At 36.1% G+C, this 14,741-nt stretch overlaps 1 protein-coding gene and 1 long non-coding RNA gene across 2 annotated transcripts; both read right to left on the bottom strand.

Annotated features, from left to right (window-relative positions):
• Window positions 1-275: 275 nt before the first annotated feature.
• On the bottom strand, window positions 276-1,275 carry LOC128195451 (phenylacetaldehyde reductase-like). The gene is made up of 3 exons (XM_052873084.1): window positions 1,062-1,275; window positions 789-958; window positions 276-700 (listed from the first exon to the last, which is right to left on the bottom strand). The coding sequence occupies exons 1-3, from the start codon at window positions 1,207-1,209 to the stop codon at window positions 614-616; spliced, it is 405 nt and encodes a 134-aa protein (XP_052729044.1). The 5' UTR covers window positions 1,210-1,275; the 3' UTR covers window positions 276-613.
• A 6,323-nt stretch (window positions 1,276-7,598) lies between these two features.
• LOC108347205 (uncharacterized) lies at window positions 7,599-9,302 on the bottom strand. The gene is made up of 3 exons (XR_008247011.1): window positions 8,839-9,302; window positions 7,761-8,757; window positions 7,599-7,683 (listed from the first exon to the last, which is right to left on the bottom strand). It is a non-coding gene; the product is annotated as an uncharacterized LOC108347205 (long non-coding RNA).
• Window positions 9,303-14,741: the final 5,439 nt, after the last annotated feature.

The raw sequence follows: 14,741 nt of genomic DNA, 5'->3' as shown, positions 1-14,741 counted from the left end.
TTCAAGTAGAATTAGAAGCGGGACAAGGAGGAATTTCTATGTCAGTGACCCCTTCTAACATCAATACGACACTCTTCATTGTTGGGCGAAGAAAAGGTTCATCTTGGATACACCAAAGTGCCACTTTAACCATATTTTCCACGGCAGTTTTGTCATCCACCACTTCCCAAGGAAAAAGCTTATTGAGTTTTCCTGCAACAAAACAGTTATAAGCTCAAGAGCAGAGACTAACCGCCTCAGGTTCAGGGGCATGAACTTCGATGTTTCTTCTGCAACATAAAATTTCCAACAGCATTATTCTGTATCTATAAACATCAGTCTTGACAGATATTGGGCCATTCTTGTTCCATTCAAGGGCCAAGTACCCTCTTGTTCCTCTTGCCCCTGTCATGGTTCTGGTTTGATCGGGCATGAGAAGTTTTGCAAGCTCAAAATCGGATATTTTGGCAATCCAAAACTCATCCACCAAGATGTTTTGAGGCTTTATGTCACAGTGAATGATTGAAGCCTCACACTCTTCATGGAAATACATTATGCTTCTAGCAATCTCCACCGCTAAAATAGTTCTACAATTAAAGCAAAAACTGAATGCAACTGCAGCAATAAAAGAATTTCAAACGACGCGTTTCAGCGTGGGCGAGTTCACACACGATTTCAGAACATTCAGAGTCCCCTTCATTGCCAGATCCAACAACTCAGTCTGCAATAGATAAATTAAAAACAAAATATTACACAGCCAAAACAGATTAAAAAATAAATACATAAATTAAATCGCAAAAGAAGCAAACCTGCAGATCTTTGACATCGTTGAAAAAGGGAGAAGCAGTGTGAAACACAGCGTGACAACCTTCAACGGCAGAGTCAAAGCAACCTTCTTCTAGAAGATTCGCCTTGACGAGATTCAATCTCTCATTCGCACCATCAAGGCTGAGCAAGTGATCTACGTTTTCGGGATCATCTACACATCACACATTTCCCAATCTTTAATCTTCCAAATAGTAATGCATCACCACAAATAATCACTGACGAAAACAAAAATTACAGAAGTAAAAAAAACATACTCGTGTCGCGAACGGTGGCCTTGACGGTGTAGCCACATTCGAGAAGAAACTTAACGAGCCAGGAAGCGATGTAATCGGAAGCTTCGGTGACACAAACTACTTGTCCGGCGCCTCCGAGACCACGACATGGAGAGCGTGGGAAGACCATGGAGAGCCAACAATGTGGGAAGATCGCGCCATCAATTCAATGTGAGGAGAAATTAGGGCTTGCGAAGACTTCGACACTTTAACCTGACTGAAATTGTTGAGGAAAATAGAAAAATCAGATTTTGAGAGATATTATGAGATATTTTTTAAAATCAGTTCTAATATATTACCAAAGTTTTCTAATCCTCTTATGTATTATAAGAGATATGTATAACTCCGTTATAATATGTTTTCAATTTATTTACAAGTTTGTCACCGTGTTTGAAATTATAACTGATATATAAATCTACGTTATAATATGTTTTAAATTTATTTACAAGTTTGCCACCACATTTCATATTATAACGGATTTACAAAACTACGTTATAATATGTTTTACTTTTATTACCATTCTGTCACCAGTCAACCTATTATAATGGATAATTTTTATCCGTTATAATAGGTCTGTCATAAAAAGGTATTTTTCTACTAGTGTATATATAAAAAGGTATGCTTTTCTTCTCAAGACTTACTGTTTGTCTATTTTTTAAATGAGACATAATATTTGAAGAATGCAGATTATAAGAACTTATTTATCGTAAACAACGTTAATATCAATAATATGCATCGTTAAGATTTAGTACAGACAAAAGGATTATTTACAACATAAATAATAATATATTTTGCATAATAGAGATACACTAGTAAATAAAAGTGCATTAGAATTCAGTATTCTTCCTTGCCTCCTCCTTAGTGCTTCTAGCTCTGATAGTAAGCCAGGTAATACAACAGCGTCCCCAAGCAACTTCTCACACTGCAGGGTAGATATGATATACATGTCATGGTTAATGAAAAGGAACGTGACCCATAAGTGGTAAACAGGAAGCAAAATTCACCTGTTCCGTCATTTTAACCAGCTCGTCAGCAAGAGAATCGCGGATAGATTCCAATGATGCCTGGAATTTGTATTATTAAAATATATCATCATTGTATCCCAAATAAAAAAGGGTCATCCAGATCACTGTCTTATAATCCAACAGCTTAATATAAATTATATTAGTGATAAAATATAAATTATATTAGTGATAAAATATAAATTGTTGGTATCAAATATACTTTTATTGAAAATAAAAATTTTCAGAAATACAAGAAACACTCTTAGACTCTCAAAGATACACTCCTAATACACCCAATACACAACACAGGCCCTCCCTATTTTTCTCTCTTCACGGTGGTGCACACTACAACAATTTTTCCCGTGGCTCTCTTCCTCTCTTTTCCACACACTCACACAGCTCTCTATTGCTGCACTTTGCTCTTTTTCTTCTCTGTGGTTATATCTTACAACCACTTATTCACTTCACTTTTATAAGTGAGTTGCACACATAAAACAAAACTTCACCACCCATCTTACACGTTGCTTGCATCACCATGTGCACCAAAGTCTTGCAAGGTACATAAGCTTCTGCTGTAGAAGACTTTGCAAGAGCAAACAAACTACTTTTCTACTTTTACAATTATTAAAAAAAAACACATGGGACCCTTTTAAAGTTTACCTAACAAAACTCCCCCGTAAACTTTAAATTGGTCCTCTTGCATTGTATTTCATTATCTCATTCCAATAAGCCTTTTGCAATTCTCTAGCAATGTGGTTGGTAGTGGCTTGGTGAATATGTCTGCGGCTTGAGCTCGGCTTTCAACATGTTCCAGCTTGACCTTTCCTTCTTTGACTTGTTCTCGAATGAAATGAAAACGGACGTCGATGTGCTTGCTCCTGCCGTGATTAACTGGGTTCTTTGCCAACTCGATTGCCGACTTGTTATCAACTCGGATCACAATCCCTTCATCTTGGATCACTCCCAAATGCTTTAATAGATTTAAAAGCCAAACTGCATGACACACGCTCCAAGAGGCCGCCACATACTCTGCCTCGCAGGTAGATAGAGTTACAATGGGTTGCTTCTTAGACAGCCAAGTAAAAGCTGTATTTCCAAGTAGGAATACGTAACCTGAAGTACTTTTCCGGTCATTAATATCACCACACCAATCACTGTCTGAGTAACCCACTAGTCGATAGTCATATGATTTTGAATAGAAAAGACCAAGTGATAGGGTTCCTCGAATATATCTCAAAATTCTCTTCAGTGCCTTCCAATGTGTATAGTTTGGATCCTCCATGAATCTGCTCATTATCCCAACACTCAACATTAAGTCGGGTCTCGTGCTTGTAAGGTACCTTAGACTTCCGATTAAACTTCGATATCTCCCAGAATCAGCTCGTTCTCCTCCATCAAACTTCCATAGTTTAGTGCCAGGTTCCATTGGAGTAGAAACCGGGTTGCAGTCCTCCATTTTAAACTTCTTTAAAATTTCAAGTGCGTACCTCTCTTGGGATATAAAAATCCCTTCCTCCGATTGCTTCACTTCCAGGCCAAGAAAATATTTCATCAAGCCTAAGTCTGTCATCTCGAACTCTTTTTCCATTGCCTCCTTAAACTCCTTAATCAGCTTCGTGTTGCTTCCAATGAATATGAGGTCGTCGACATAGAGAGCAACTATCATCATATCCTTTTCTGATTTCTTTGTGTACAAGGCATGTTCGTACGGACATTGTTTATACCCGGTTTTCTTGAAGTACCCATCAATTCTCTCATTCCAGGCACGGGGAGCCTGCTTCAGTCCATAGAGGGCTTTTCTCAATCTCAACACTTTCTTCTCATCCCCTCTCTTCATGTACCCGAGTGGTTGCTCAACATACACCTCCTCTTTCAGTACGCCATTTAGAAATGCCGACTTCACATCCATCTGTTGAATTGGCCATTGGTTCTGAGCAGCTAACGAGATCAAGAGTCGGATTGACTCCATTCTCGTGACAGGAGCAAATACTTCATCATATTCTATCCCCTCCTTTTGTCTATACCCCTTTACCACAAGTCGAGCCTTATAACGCTCAACCTCTCCCTCAACATTCATCTTCTTTTTGTACACCCATTTTACTCCAATGGGTCGAGCTCCTTCAGGAAGGTTAGTCAGTTCCCAAGTTTTGTTGCGTTCAATCGTTCCGATTTCCTCATCCATGGCTGTTCTCCACTTCTCATCTTGGACAGCTTTCTCAAAACTCAAGTCATCAGAGTCGGCCAGAAGACATACAACATGAACTTCATTTGTAGTGTCGTATATGTCCTGTAGACTTCTCATCCTAGGATGTTGTGGCTCAGTTTCTTCATCTGAGGACTCAGTGGTTGTTGTTGCTGAAGGTACAACAATCTCTGAGCTAGTTTCTTTTTCGACCAGGTTACTCCAACACCACTCCTTTGTTTCCTCCACGTGAACATCTCGGCTCACCACTACTTTGTTGTTAACAGGATCAAATAATTTATATGCTTTAGAATTTTTATCATACCCGATAAATATGTACTTCTTGCTCCGATCTTCTAATTTTGTCCTGTGCTGACTTGGTACTTGCCCATAGGCTATACTGCCGAACACCTTTAGATGAGAGACATTCGGCTTCACACCACTCCAAATCTCCTAAGGCGTCTTCTCACCCAACTTTGCATGTGGACATCTGTTTTGCACATAAACTGTGCATTGCACCGCTTTTGCCCAGAACTTCTTTGGCATATTCTTCCCTTTAAGCATGGTTCGAACCATATCAAGAATGGTCTGATTCTTCCTCTCAGCAACACCATTTTGTTGTGGGGAGTATGGAGCCGTCAAGAAACGCTTGATTCCATGTTCCTCGCAGTATTTATTGAACTTGACAGAAATAAACTCACCTCCTCTGTCAGATTGGACTGTTTTGATGACTTTGTTTGTTTCTTTTTCTATCATCACTTTGAATTTCTTGAAAGTTTCAAACACTTCTGTCTTCTCCTTCAGAAAGTGAACCCACGTTTTCCTTGAGAAATCATCAATGAAGGAGACAAAGTATCTCTTACCACTAAATGATTATGGAGTTATTGGCCCACACAAGTCGGTATGGATTAATTCAAGTTGCTCCTTTGCTCGGTATTCAGAGATCCGAGGGAATGAAGTCCTTGCTTGCTTTCCGATCACACATTCTTCACAGAACTTCTTTTCAAATTTCATTTTAGGCAGTCCGAGCACCATCTCCTTTTTCACCAACTCGGTCAACCCTCCAAAGTGAAGATGACCGAACCGCAAATGCCACTTCATGGCCTCATCCTCCATATCAAGTTGCATGTTTTTATCTTGAACTATTTTCAACTCAAGTTTGTACATGCGATTTTCCTTCATTTCTACTTGGGTGATGAGCCTCCCGAATTTATCCCTCAGTTGTAATTCTCGGTCCTTCATCAAAACTGAGTACCCCTTCTCCATTATCTGTCCCATGCTCAGTATGTTGCTTTTGAGATCAGGTATATAGTATACATCTCTGATCTCTCCGATTTGCCCATTTTCTGTTCATACCAGATCGTTCCTCGACCTTTGACGGTTACTTTTGAAGCATCGCCGAAAGAAACAGATCCGGATTCCACCTTTGAAAGTACTTTGAATAAACTCTCGTCGCCACACATATGGTTACTTGCGCCGGTGTCCAAGTTCCAAACCGAATTGTTTGAACAGTTTGGCACAAGCTCAGCTTCTGGATTTTTTGACATCAATAAGATCCCAATTTCTTCATTGGTTTCCTCAGTAAGAAAATTTGTTTCCTTTTTCTTTTCAGCCTCACAATATTTTGCTATGTGGCCTGGCTTCCCACAATTATAGCAATTACCTGATCTGCACTCGTTTGCGTAGTGGCCAATTTTGCCACACTTGAAGCATTCAATTCCTGACTTAGATCGACCTCCTCGACCTCTTCCTTGACCACGACCACGCCAATTCTGTTGTCTGGTCTGGTTTGTGTCGGCTTCAAATTCACCTCTGCCACGTCCACCTCTGCCACGTCCACCGCGTCCTCGGCCACCTCTTCCTCTTCCTCTAGGATCTTGGCCCTGAGTGTTTCGAGTTCCTCTTAAGTCAAGTTGCACTTGTAGTGCTTGGTCAAGAGGTTCTTTCATTTTTCTTCTCCTTTGTTCATGGGCCTCAAGTGACCCAGTAAGCTCTTCAACTGAGAGCGTTGAGAGGTCCTTCGATTCCTCGATAGCGCAAACTATGCTTTCGAAATCATCTGTTAGTGATCTCAAAATTTTCTCTACCACCCTTCTGGCTGGCAATTCCTCTCCATTTTTACATATTTGATTTGCCACTGCTTCCACCCGAGATATATACTCGGTTACTTTTTCTTTTTCCTTCATTCTCAAACTTTCAAACTCGCCTCTAAGAGTTTGAAGCCTGACTTGCTTGACTCGGTTGTCACCTTTGTATACTTTCTCCAGAATCTGCCATGCTTCTTTTGAAGATTTAGCATTTACTATCTTCTCAAAGCCAGATTCATCCACAGCTCGGTACAATATGTATAGAGCTGATTTATCCTTCACACGCGTTTTCTTCAACGCTGCAAGTTGGGCAACCGTCTGTGCTTCGTCATCTGTGGGTTCTTCATACCCACTCTCCACTACATCCCATACGTCTTGGGATCCCAAAAAGAGCTCTCATTTGCACACTCCAATTGTCATAATTAACTTTCTTTGATAATTGGGGTAGAGACACACTGTTTGCAAAGTTTTCCATTTCTCACTCTCTCTTTTAACTCGAACACTCAGACTGTGAAAGCTCTGATACCAATTTGTTGGTATCAAATATACTTTTATTGAAAATAAAAATTTTCAGAAATACAAGAAACACTCTTAGACTCTCAAAGATACACTCCTAATACACCCAATACACAACACAGGCCCTCCCTATTTTTCTCTCTTCACGGTGGTGCACACTACAACAATTTTTCCCGTGGCTCTCTTCCTCTCTTTTCCACACACTCACATAGCTCTCTATTGCTGCACTTTGCTCTTTTTCTTCTCTGTGGTTATATCTTACAACCACTTATTCACTTCACTTTTATAAGTGAGTTGCACACATAAAACAAAACTTCACCACCCATCTTACACGTTGCTTGCATCACCATGTGCACCAAAGTCTTGCAAGGTACATAAGCTTCTGCCGTAGAAGACTTTGCAAGAGCAAACAAACTACTTTTCTACTTTTACAATTATTAAAAAAAACACATGGGACCCTTTTAAAGTTTACCTAACATAAATTCTATTACTTGAACATCATGATAAATTCTCAATGATAAGAGAATGTCGAGCCCTGAATAAGAATGTATGGTGCAAAACGTTTACAGGGAATGAAGGCAAAAAAAATCATACCAGACGTGACATGTATGAAGCAAGTTCACCCTCCTTCTGACGAAGTGCAGCTTCAAAAGAACTGAGTGTCATGCTTTTCACATAGTAAGGACTCATACTTAGTTCTCCTGGGTTTCTTCTATCAGAAATACTATCAGATGAGTCCAACGATGCTTGCAGAAAGTGGCTTTCTTCCAAGCTTCCAAGGGAGCTTGCACTAGAGATTTTCCGAGACAAGTTCCCTACATCATAAAGAATATTAAACATATATCATAGACAACTCAACCTTAGTGATGGAAAGAGAAGCAGAGCATCACACCATTCTCAAAAGCAGAAGTTTGCTTTGTAATGGGAGTTTGATCTGACAATGGAGCAGAATGAACACGGGCAGTTCTCTCCAGCTCTCCAGTTCACACATTTTAAATCAATTATATAGTTCTTGATTAATAATATTTCTCCCTCACTGTGTTTGATTCAATAGAATTATTTCACTCATTTACTATTTTGAAGAGTGTTAATAAAATTATTTAATTCAGTTTCAAAGTCACGTTGAATGTTTCAAACATAGGGCAAAGCATACTCATGGTATGCACATTGCTATGAAAAGATCTTAACATGGACCTTTTTAGATTCACCACCTTTTAAGATGGAGGATATACATTAGAAAATTGACTGCATTTATTGCATTGACGTTTGAACATATATGAATGAAATAAGAGTATTTTAACCTCTAAAAATATCACCCTTCGGAATTATATTCTCTAATTGACAGCCATAAAAGAATTAAGGCAGACTAAATTTTTCCATCAATAAGCATAGAAGAATTAAGTTCAGTAAAAGCACCTTAAATGGTAAAGCCAAATTATATCTCAGGACACTCGTTCTAAACAAACCATACAAAATTTTACCTCCCAAACTCAGCGCAATATAGTGACATGTCCTGATCAATGATAAACCCCAAAAGAACGAACAATTGAAAGAACACAGGCCTAGTAAAAACACACATGCTTGATCTTCATGTCCTAAAAGTTTGTCATTTTTCCAGAACAGTTAGTTTCCTAACTAGAGGACATGAAGTGTCTTAAACCAATACAAAAGTTACACCATATCAAGCAATAATAAGACTACATAAAAAATTGCACGAACAATCAATGAGTTAAAGGTCGTTAGCAAGAAGATAAAGGGCGAAAGAAAACCTCGTGATCACAATCAACAAGCTGCTGCTCACTAAGACTCACAAGTTCCCCTGCTGCCAGAAAGTGAGCCCCTTCCAGAGCCCCAGTAGCACTGAAGCTCTAACACGAACCGCATGAACCCTAATTCACCAACCAATCGAAATCAATTATTCTAAAACAAACATTCACAAATCATATCATCATAATTAGTACTATTGGAACCTGATTCTTGACAGCGGTAACTGCACCGTTATCTCTCCAATCAAAATCACTCGAAAGATTATCGGTGGGGAGAATGGGAGCTTTTTCCGCATCGGAGGGCAACCTCACATCTCACAGGCCCAAAACCTTATTTCGAAACTCTGTCGGCGTAAGGTCGGAGAACTGAGTCACCCCGTGAACCGCAGAAGGATCCAGGCTCTGGTGGCGCCGAGCACGGCGCAAGTTAGCCTTGAACACAGTGAACCTGTAATCGTACTCTTCCCCGAATCATTGAATGAAATGAAAATAAAGTGACTTACGCAGATGTGAGGAATTCCGAGAGCGAACACGACTTACGTAACTACAACGCCTCAACGACGAACACAACACAGGGGAAGACCAACAAGAAGATGGTACGGGGATTGGAGGAAAATAATTATGCTGAACTTTTTGGAGAAAAATGTATGAAGGCAGAAATGTATCGCGGAGTATTTTAGGAGAAGGAGAGTCAGGTAGATATTTTTGGAAAATTATTTAAAAAATATAAAAATAATTTAGGAGCGGTTTTCTATTCGAACCGCCGGAACCAGAGTTTTCAAAACCGCCAGAACATAACTCCTTCTAAAATTCAATATTTTTGTAGTGATTATACTATTTTTTTCCAATTATACTGCAATTACATTGCAGTAAAACAATTCTAAACCAACACTCAATACATTTTATAAGACTCTGATCAATTTAAATAGACCACACAGATTTAGCTACATTAGGTAGCATGAATACACAAGTTAAATATTGAAAAAAGTATAAGAAAAATCTATTGATAGAGGATGAAAAAGGGAGGTAATTAATACTATTTTATTGTTTTAACTTTATTTAACTTTTGTCTAATCTATCTTTTCTTAGAATTTATCTAAAAATAAAAGATGGTTATTAATAATAAACTTCAGATAATTATAAGAACATTTAAAAGTACAGTCCTTATACATGCCATATACAATTAATTAAAATTTCAACACTTTTTTTTTCTCTCATATTCAAAAACACAACACTGTTTTTTTCTCTCATATTCAAAACCAACAGAGTGATTATACTATTAATTAAATATTAATGCAAAAAAATAGATAATTAGTGACACAAACCAAAAACGTACCAAGCATATAAGTAAAAACTGTTCTTATAATCCAAACAACTCTAACTGTCAGTAAGACCTTTTCTCTTCCTCTACCACAAATACTGTTGTTTTCTTTTCATTCATGCTTAATGAGAAATATCTCGCTTTCTCTCCCTCTCTTTCGTAACACACTTTTCTTCCTTCTGCATAATTTCATCAAGCACGTTGCTCTAACAAAAACAAAAGCAAAAACAGCGAGTTCTCTTGAATTTTGATGGAGAAAAAATTTTGATAAAAAGAAAAAACCATTAAACAGAAATAAAATTACGGTTTAAAACAGTTAACTGCAAGTTATAACAGTTTAGTTTTTTCTAAACTGAACTACTAAATAGTATGATTAGTTTTTAGTATAAATAGTTTAGTTTCTTAAATTATAAAACAATATAGATAAATTACAGTCTAGAATATTTGAGTTAATTATGCCCAGCCTTAATAAATGGTTAATCTTTCATTTTGGTTGAAAACTACTGCAATATAAAATTATGTTTATATTTCTTAAGTTACTTGGTTTTAAATAACAACTATTTTATAAACAAAAAAAATTAGTTATTATGGATTAAGTTAAACACTATTTTATAAATTAAAAATTATTAATACCTAAATAATCTTTATTAATAATACAAAGTTATAATTAATATATAAATTAAATCTAAATTTATCTTTAACATTAGTTTACCTTGATAACTAATATTCAAGACCAATTTAGAATCTAATTCATAAATTAATCATAGATTTTTATTAATATTAAAAATTATTTTACATATCTATTACAAATGAATATATATATATATATATATATATATATTAATTAGAGAAATATAAGATTGTATTTTGTTTAAAAGTTATTTATACGGTGAGATACTGATATATTAACTAAAAAGATAAAACTAAAGTCTTTTTAAATACTTACAAAATTGTAAATAATGAGATACTAACATATTTCATAAAGACATTCAAATACTCCATGCTTGAGACATTATTTTTTTCTCTCTTACCACATACTGTTTTGCTAATAATCATTGAAAAGTTACATATTTCTTTTGATACTCGTACGGAAGAAAGACTATGGTAAATTATTTATTTCTTTTGATTTTTTATGAATAAAAACAAAATTGTAAGGAGTTTCACACGAGAATGTATGCCAAAGCATCATTGTTATTATTACAAAGACACTTATAGTTAAGATAGAGGATTAATGAGCCATAATAGAAGGATTGTGCATTAGATAAAACTGTTTGAGTAGGTGATAACAATGAAATGTTGAGGTCCTTAACCATTTTATTGTTAATAATTCTTTCTGCAGAACCTGTGCCTAAACAGGTTCTTGACCTGATGAATGTTGAAAAGCTTACAAGGGAGAATGTGGCCCACCACCTTCAGGCATTTTTGCGAAATTTTTTCTTTAGTTTAATGTCTCATTCTGTGTTTTTTTTTACCTCTTTTTGAACCTAATTTCCTAAATTGGAGAGTTCAAAGGTGAACGTTATTTTATTTCTTAACAGGTACTCCCCATGCTGTTAAAAAGACTAGAATAATTGTGAGCCCTCTAAAATTGTTGATGCAAGACCAGGTCAATTAATTGGTTCTTTTAAACGAATCTTCTTGTTTCACATTTTTATGCTCTCAATGTCTTTCTATACTTGTCAATAGTGATTCTCTAATAAGAATAGATGGAAAAACAAGTGATGGCTTTTAAAGGTTGGACTTGATTATGATATTTTGTTCACTTGAACTTATTTTTGTCGTTTCTAGTCCAACTTACTAAAGGATGGAATTAGTATTTTTGAACTTATTTCAATGTACTTTGGACAGAGTTATAGAGGAACTTAAAAGTTACAACGATCCATAACATAGTAGAAAGTGGTGATGTGGTGGTAGAGACCCAAAAAAGCCTTGACATTGCGGCTCCAATTGGTTGTAGAAAGTTCCTTAAAACTTTTGTGATTATAGTTGATGACATGGTTTTAGAGGTCTTTGCAACCACAAATGTTCATATGAGCATAAATGTAGTTTCAAGTATATGTGTATTTGGTTCATTGAGTAAGCCTAATTTGATGTTTGTTAGGTCGGTTTGACACTGCTCTAGATGTTGCAAGGTAAGGACTGCACTTTGACTGAGCTAAAACTGCATTGTTTGCAACCACATTTTATGGTTTACTTATTTGTAACACTTGTTCGCAAACTTGATATTGTTCTATGCACCGAGCGTACGATAAGGCTGCTATCGTGGAGTATATGCTGCTATAAACTTTATTTTGAGAGATTATGAGGAGGATTTGAAGCAGTTATTGAGCATGGTAAGCTATCAATTTTATTTGATTTTTCTGTCACAGTTTAATTCATGATTTTATTGAGTTGCAGATGAGATCTTTGACTAAGGAAGAGTTTGTGCTTATTCTTCATCGAGAAATCAGTGTAATATCGAGGAGAAACGCAACTCAGAGGAGAACCAACTGTAAGACCATTTATTGGCAAGACGTTAGAACTTCTATTTCAATCATTATACCTTATTCAAATTTAAACTTTAACTTTAGTTCATTATATTCTTAGTTTCACATCTTAGTTAATCAGGTTTTATATGAAATTTGTGCAAGTTATCAAACACTATTATCCAAAAGTTGTATATAAAAATCAAGTAGAGCTACAATTACTTATTTTTTATCACCATGATAAGGTTTGATGAATTTGTGTGCCATTGACAAGGTTATCCAAAGAGAAAGGTCTGCAATAGTCATTTATTGGGATACTTAATTTATTGTCCTTATATGAATGAAATGGTGTAGAGTAATAAGGAGTTTAATCCAAAAGGCTTCTTGATTTTGTATTTTCTTTGTGTCGATTTTATCCTAAGTCTTCCGTCAAGTACGATGAAGAAAAAGTGGAGACCAATTTTAGAGAACATTGATTCATGAAAGTTGACTTTTAATTTAAGCATACACTTGCTATAATCTTTGATTTGAGTCTGAGGATTTCTCTTGGGGATTTGAGCCTGGGGATTTACCTAAATCAATATGCTACTTTGGTTATGTTGTGCCATGCGATATTGATTTCTTATGTTACAATTATGCCATCTTTTTTTAGCTAGTATTATGAATCTAAAATACTTTTGCATTTGGTCGACAAAGATAAAGTTCTAGCTTATGCTAAGCACTTCTAGTAAGAACCACTCCTTAGTGAATCTTATTGTTTATCTGTGCGGAGTTCATAATGATGGACATGGTTTCATATAAGAAATTGGTATCAAATGAAAGATGATAAATAAGTTGTTGATGATTTTTTTATGATAGTGGAAGCTCTTACAGATATACTAACACACTCTGGAAGAAGGATTGGGATTTAAGCGTAGATCCATGCAATATGGAAAGAAATTGGACATCCGAAGTACAAGTGAAAGGAAGTGAAAATAAATTAAGATGCAGTTGCTCTTATAACAATGACATCGTTTGTCATGTCATCAACATGTAAATCTCTTACTCATTCTTTGTGTTCTTCATAGGTATTCAAGGATATGACAGGGTAATTGTGATCAAGAAACTAGTAAAAGAACACTTTTTTAACACGCATTATATGCTTTAGTTTCGTAAAAACCATATAAAAACACAGTGGCATTTATGTAAATATGACGAAGTTATATGTCTCGGTTCATTGGCAACCGAAACATAAAAGGTCTATTGCATCATTTATATAGGCAACCAAAGCATAACACCCTGCACAAATCACCTGCCCCATCTGCAAGTCAGACTTTACATCTGAAAAACAGGGGCTACTGTCTCGGTTATAAGGGGAATCGAGACATAATACCCTGCGAAATAACCTACCCCTTCTGCAACTCAGACTCTACACTTGACACGTTTTCTGAAACAGGGATATTGCCTCGGTTGCTAGGGGAACCGAGGCAATATGTCCTGTCGGACACATGAAACTACTGAAATGGAACATTCCAACTCCATTTTGTCAACTCATATTGCCTTAGTTCTTTTCAGCCTCAGTTTTACCGTGAACCGAGGTCTATAGTGTGAAATATATTTTCAAATTTGCCATTTTCTGAAAGGAATAGGCATCAGTTGGACATTGAACCGAGGCGATATAGTGTTGAGATTGTTGAAAGGAGGAGCACAAGTTTAGCTTAACCCACAATCTCAGTGATATTTGAGCTTTTGTGTTACATGTTCTATGTTTACATGTTATATGTTTTTCCTTAATGTGTTAAATCTTCTAAAGCATATCTGAAAACATGTTTGTGTTGTTCATTGCTTATCAATGTGTTAAATATGTGATTTTATATGTGTATGCATGACATATGTTTTTGGAAAAGGAAAATCACAAGCACTATGGTTGAACTTTAAATGTGTTGCAAAACAACAATTTTACGTTGATTACATTATGGAGTGAATCGACTAAAACTCGTGTATTTGCACAATCTTTTTTGAAGTGTGTTGTGAGATTTTTCAAAGAGAAAAGTTTTCAAAACTATGCAAAAAGATTTCACTGAATCGAATGCATGCTCTTTGTATTCGAATAAGTTAGTTGATGTTTTGAAAATCTTTTAAATGCTTGTAACAACTAACATAACGATCATATTTTAAATATGTTGACCAAGCATTAAATGATAGTCGATTGCATTAATTGTACACTCAATTATTTGTTTGACTGCTACTAAATCTATTATAACTGATTGTTATATTCGATTACGTTAGTAGCTCAATCGATTAATATGCGTTTGATTGTGTTATACTATAAATTGACGCAA

This window comes from Vigna angularis, chromosome 2 (genome assembly GCF_016808095.1).
Source record: "Vigna angularis cultivar LongXiaoDou No.4 chromosome 2, ASM1680809v1, whole genome shotgun sequence".
NCBI lineage: Eukaryota > Viridiplantae > Streptophyta > Magnoliopsida > Fabales > Fabaceae > Vigna > Vigna angularis.
Note: the sequence above shows the minus strand (reverse complement) of the source record. Positions and strands in the feature narration are given on the sequence as shown.

Bases quoted from the DNA above. Each gene is read 5' to 3' on its own strand.
- LOC128195451 (XM_052873084.1), bottom strand. From the start codon at position 1,209: ATGGTCTTCCCACGCTCTCCATGTCGTGGTCTCGGAGGCGCCGGACAA. The intron at 959-1,061 runs GTATGTTTTTTT...TGTGATGTGTAG, and splicing joins GGCCACCGTTCGCGACACGA to ATGATCCCGAAAACGTAGAT. The intron at 701-788 runs GTTTGCTTCTTT...TATCTATTGCAG, and splicing joins ACGATGTCAAAGATCTGCAG to ACTGAGTTGTTGGATCTGGC.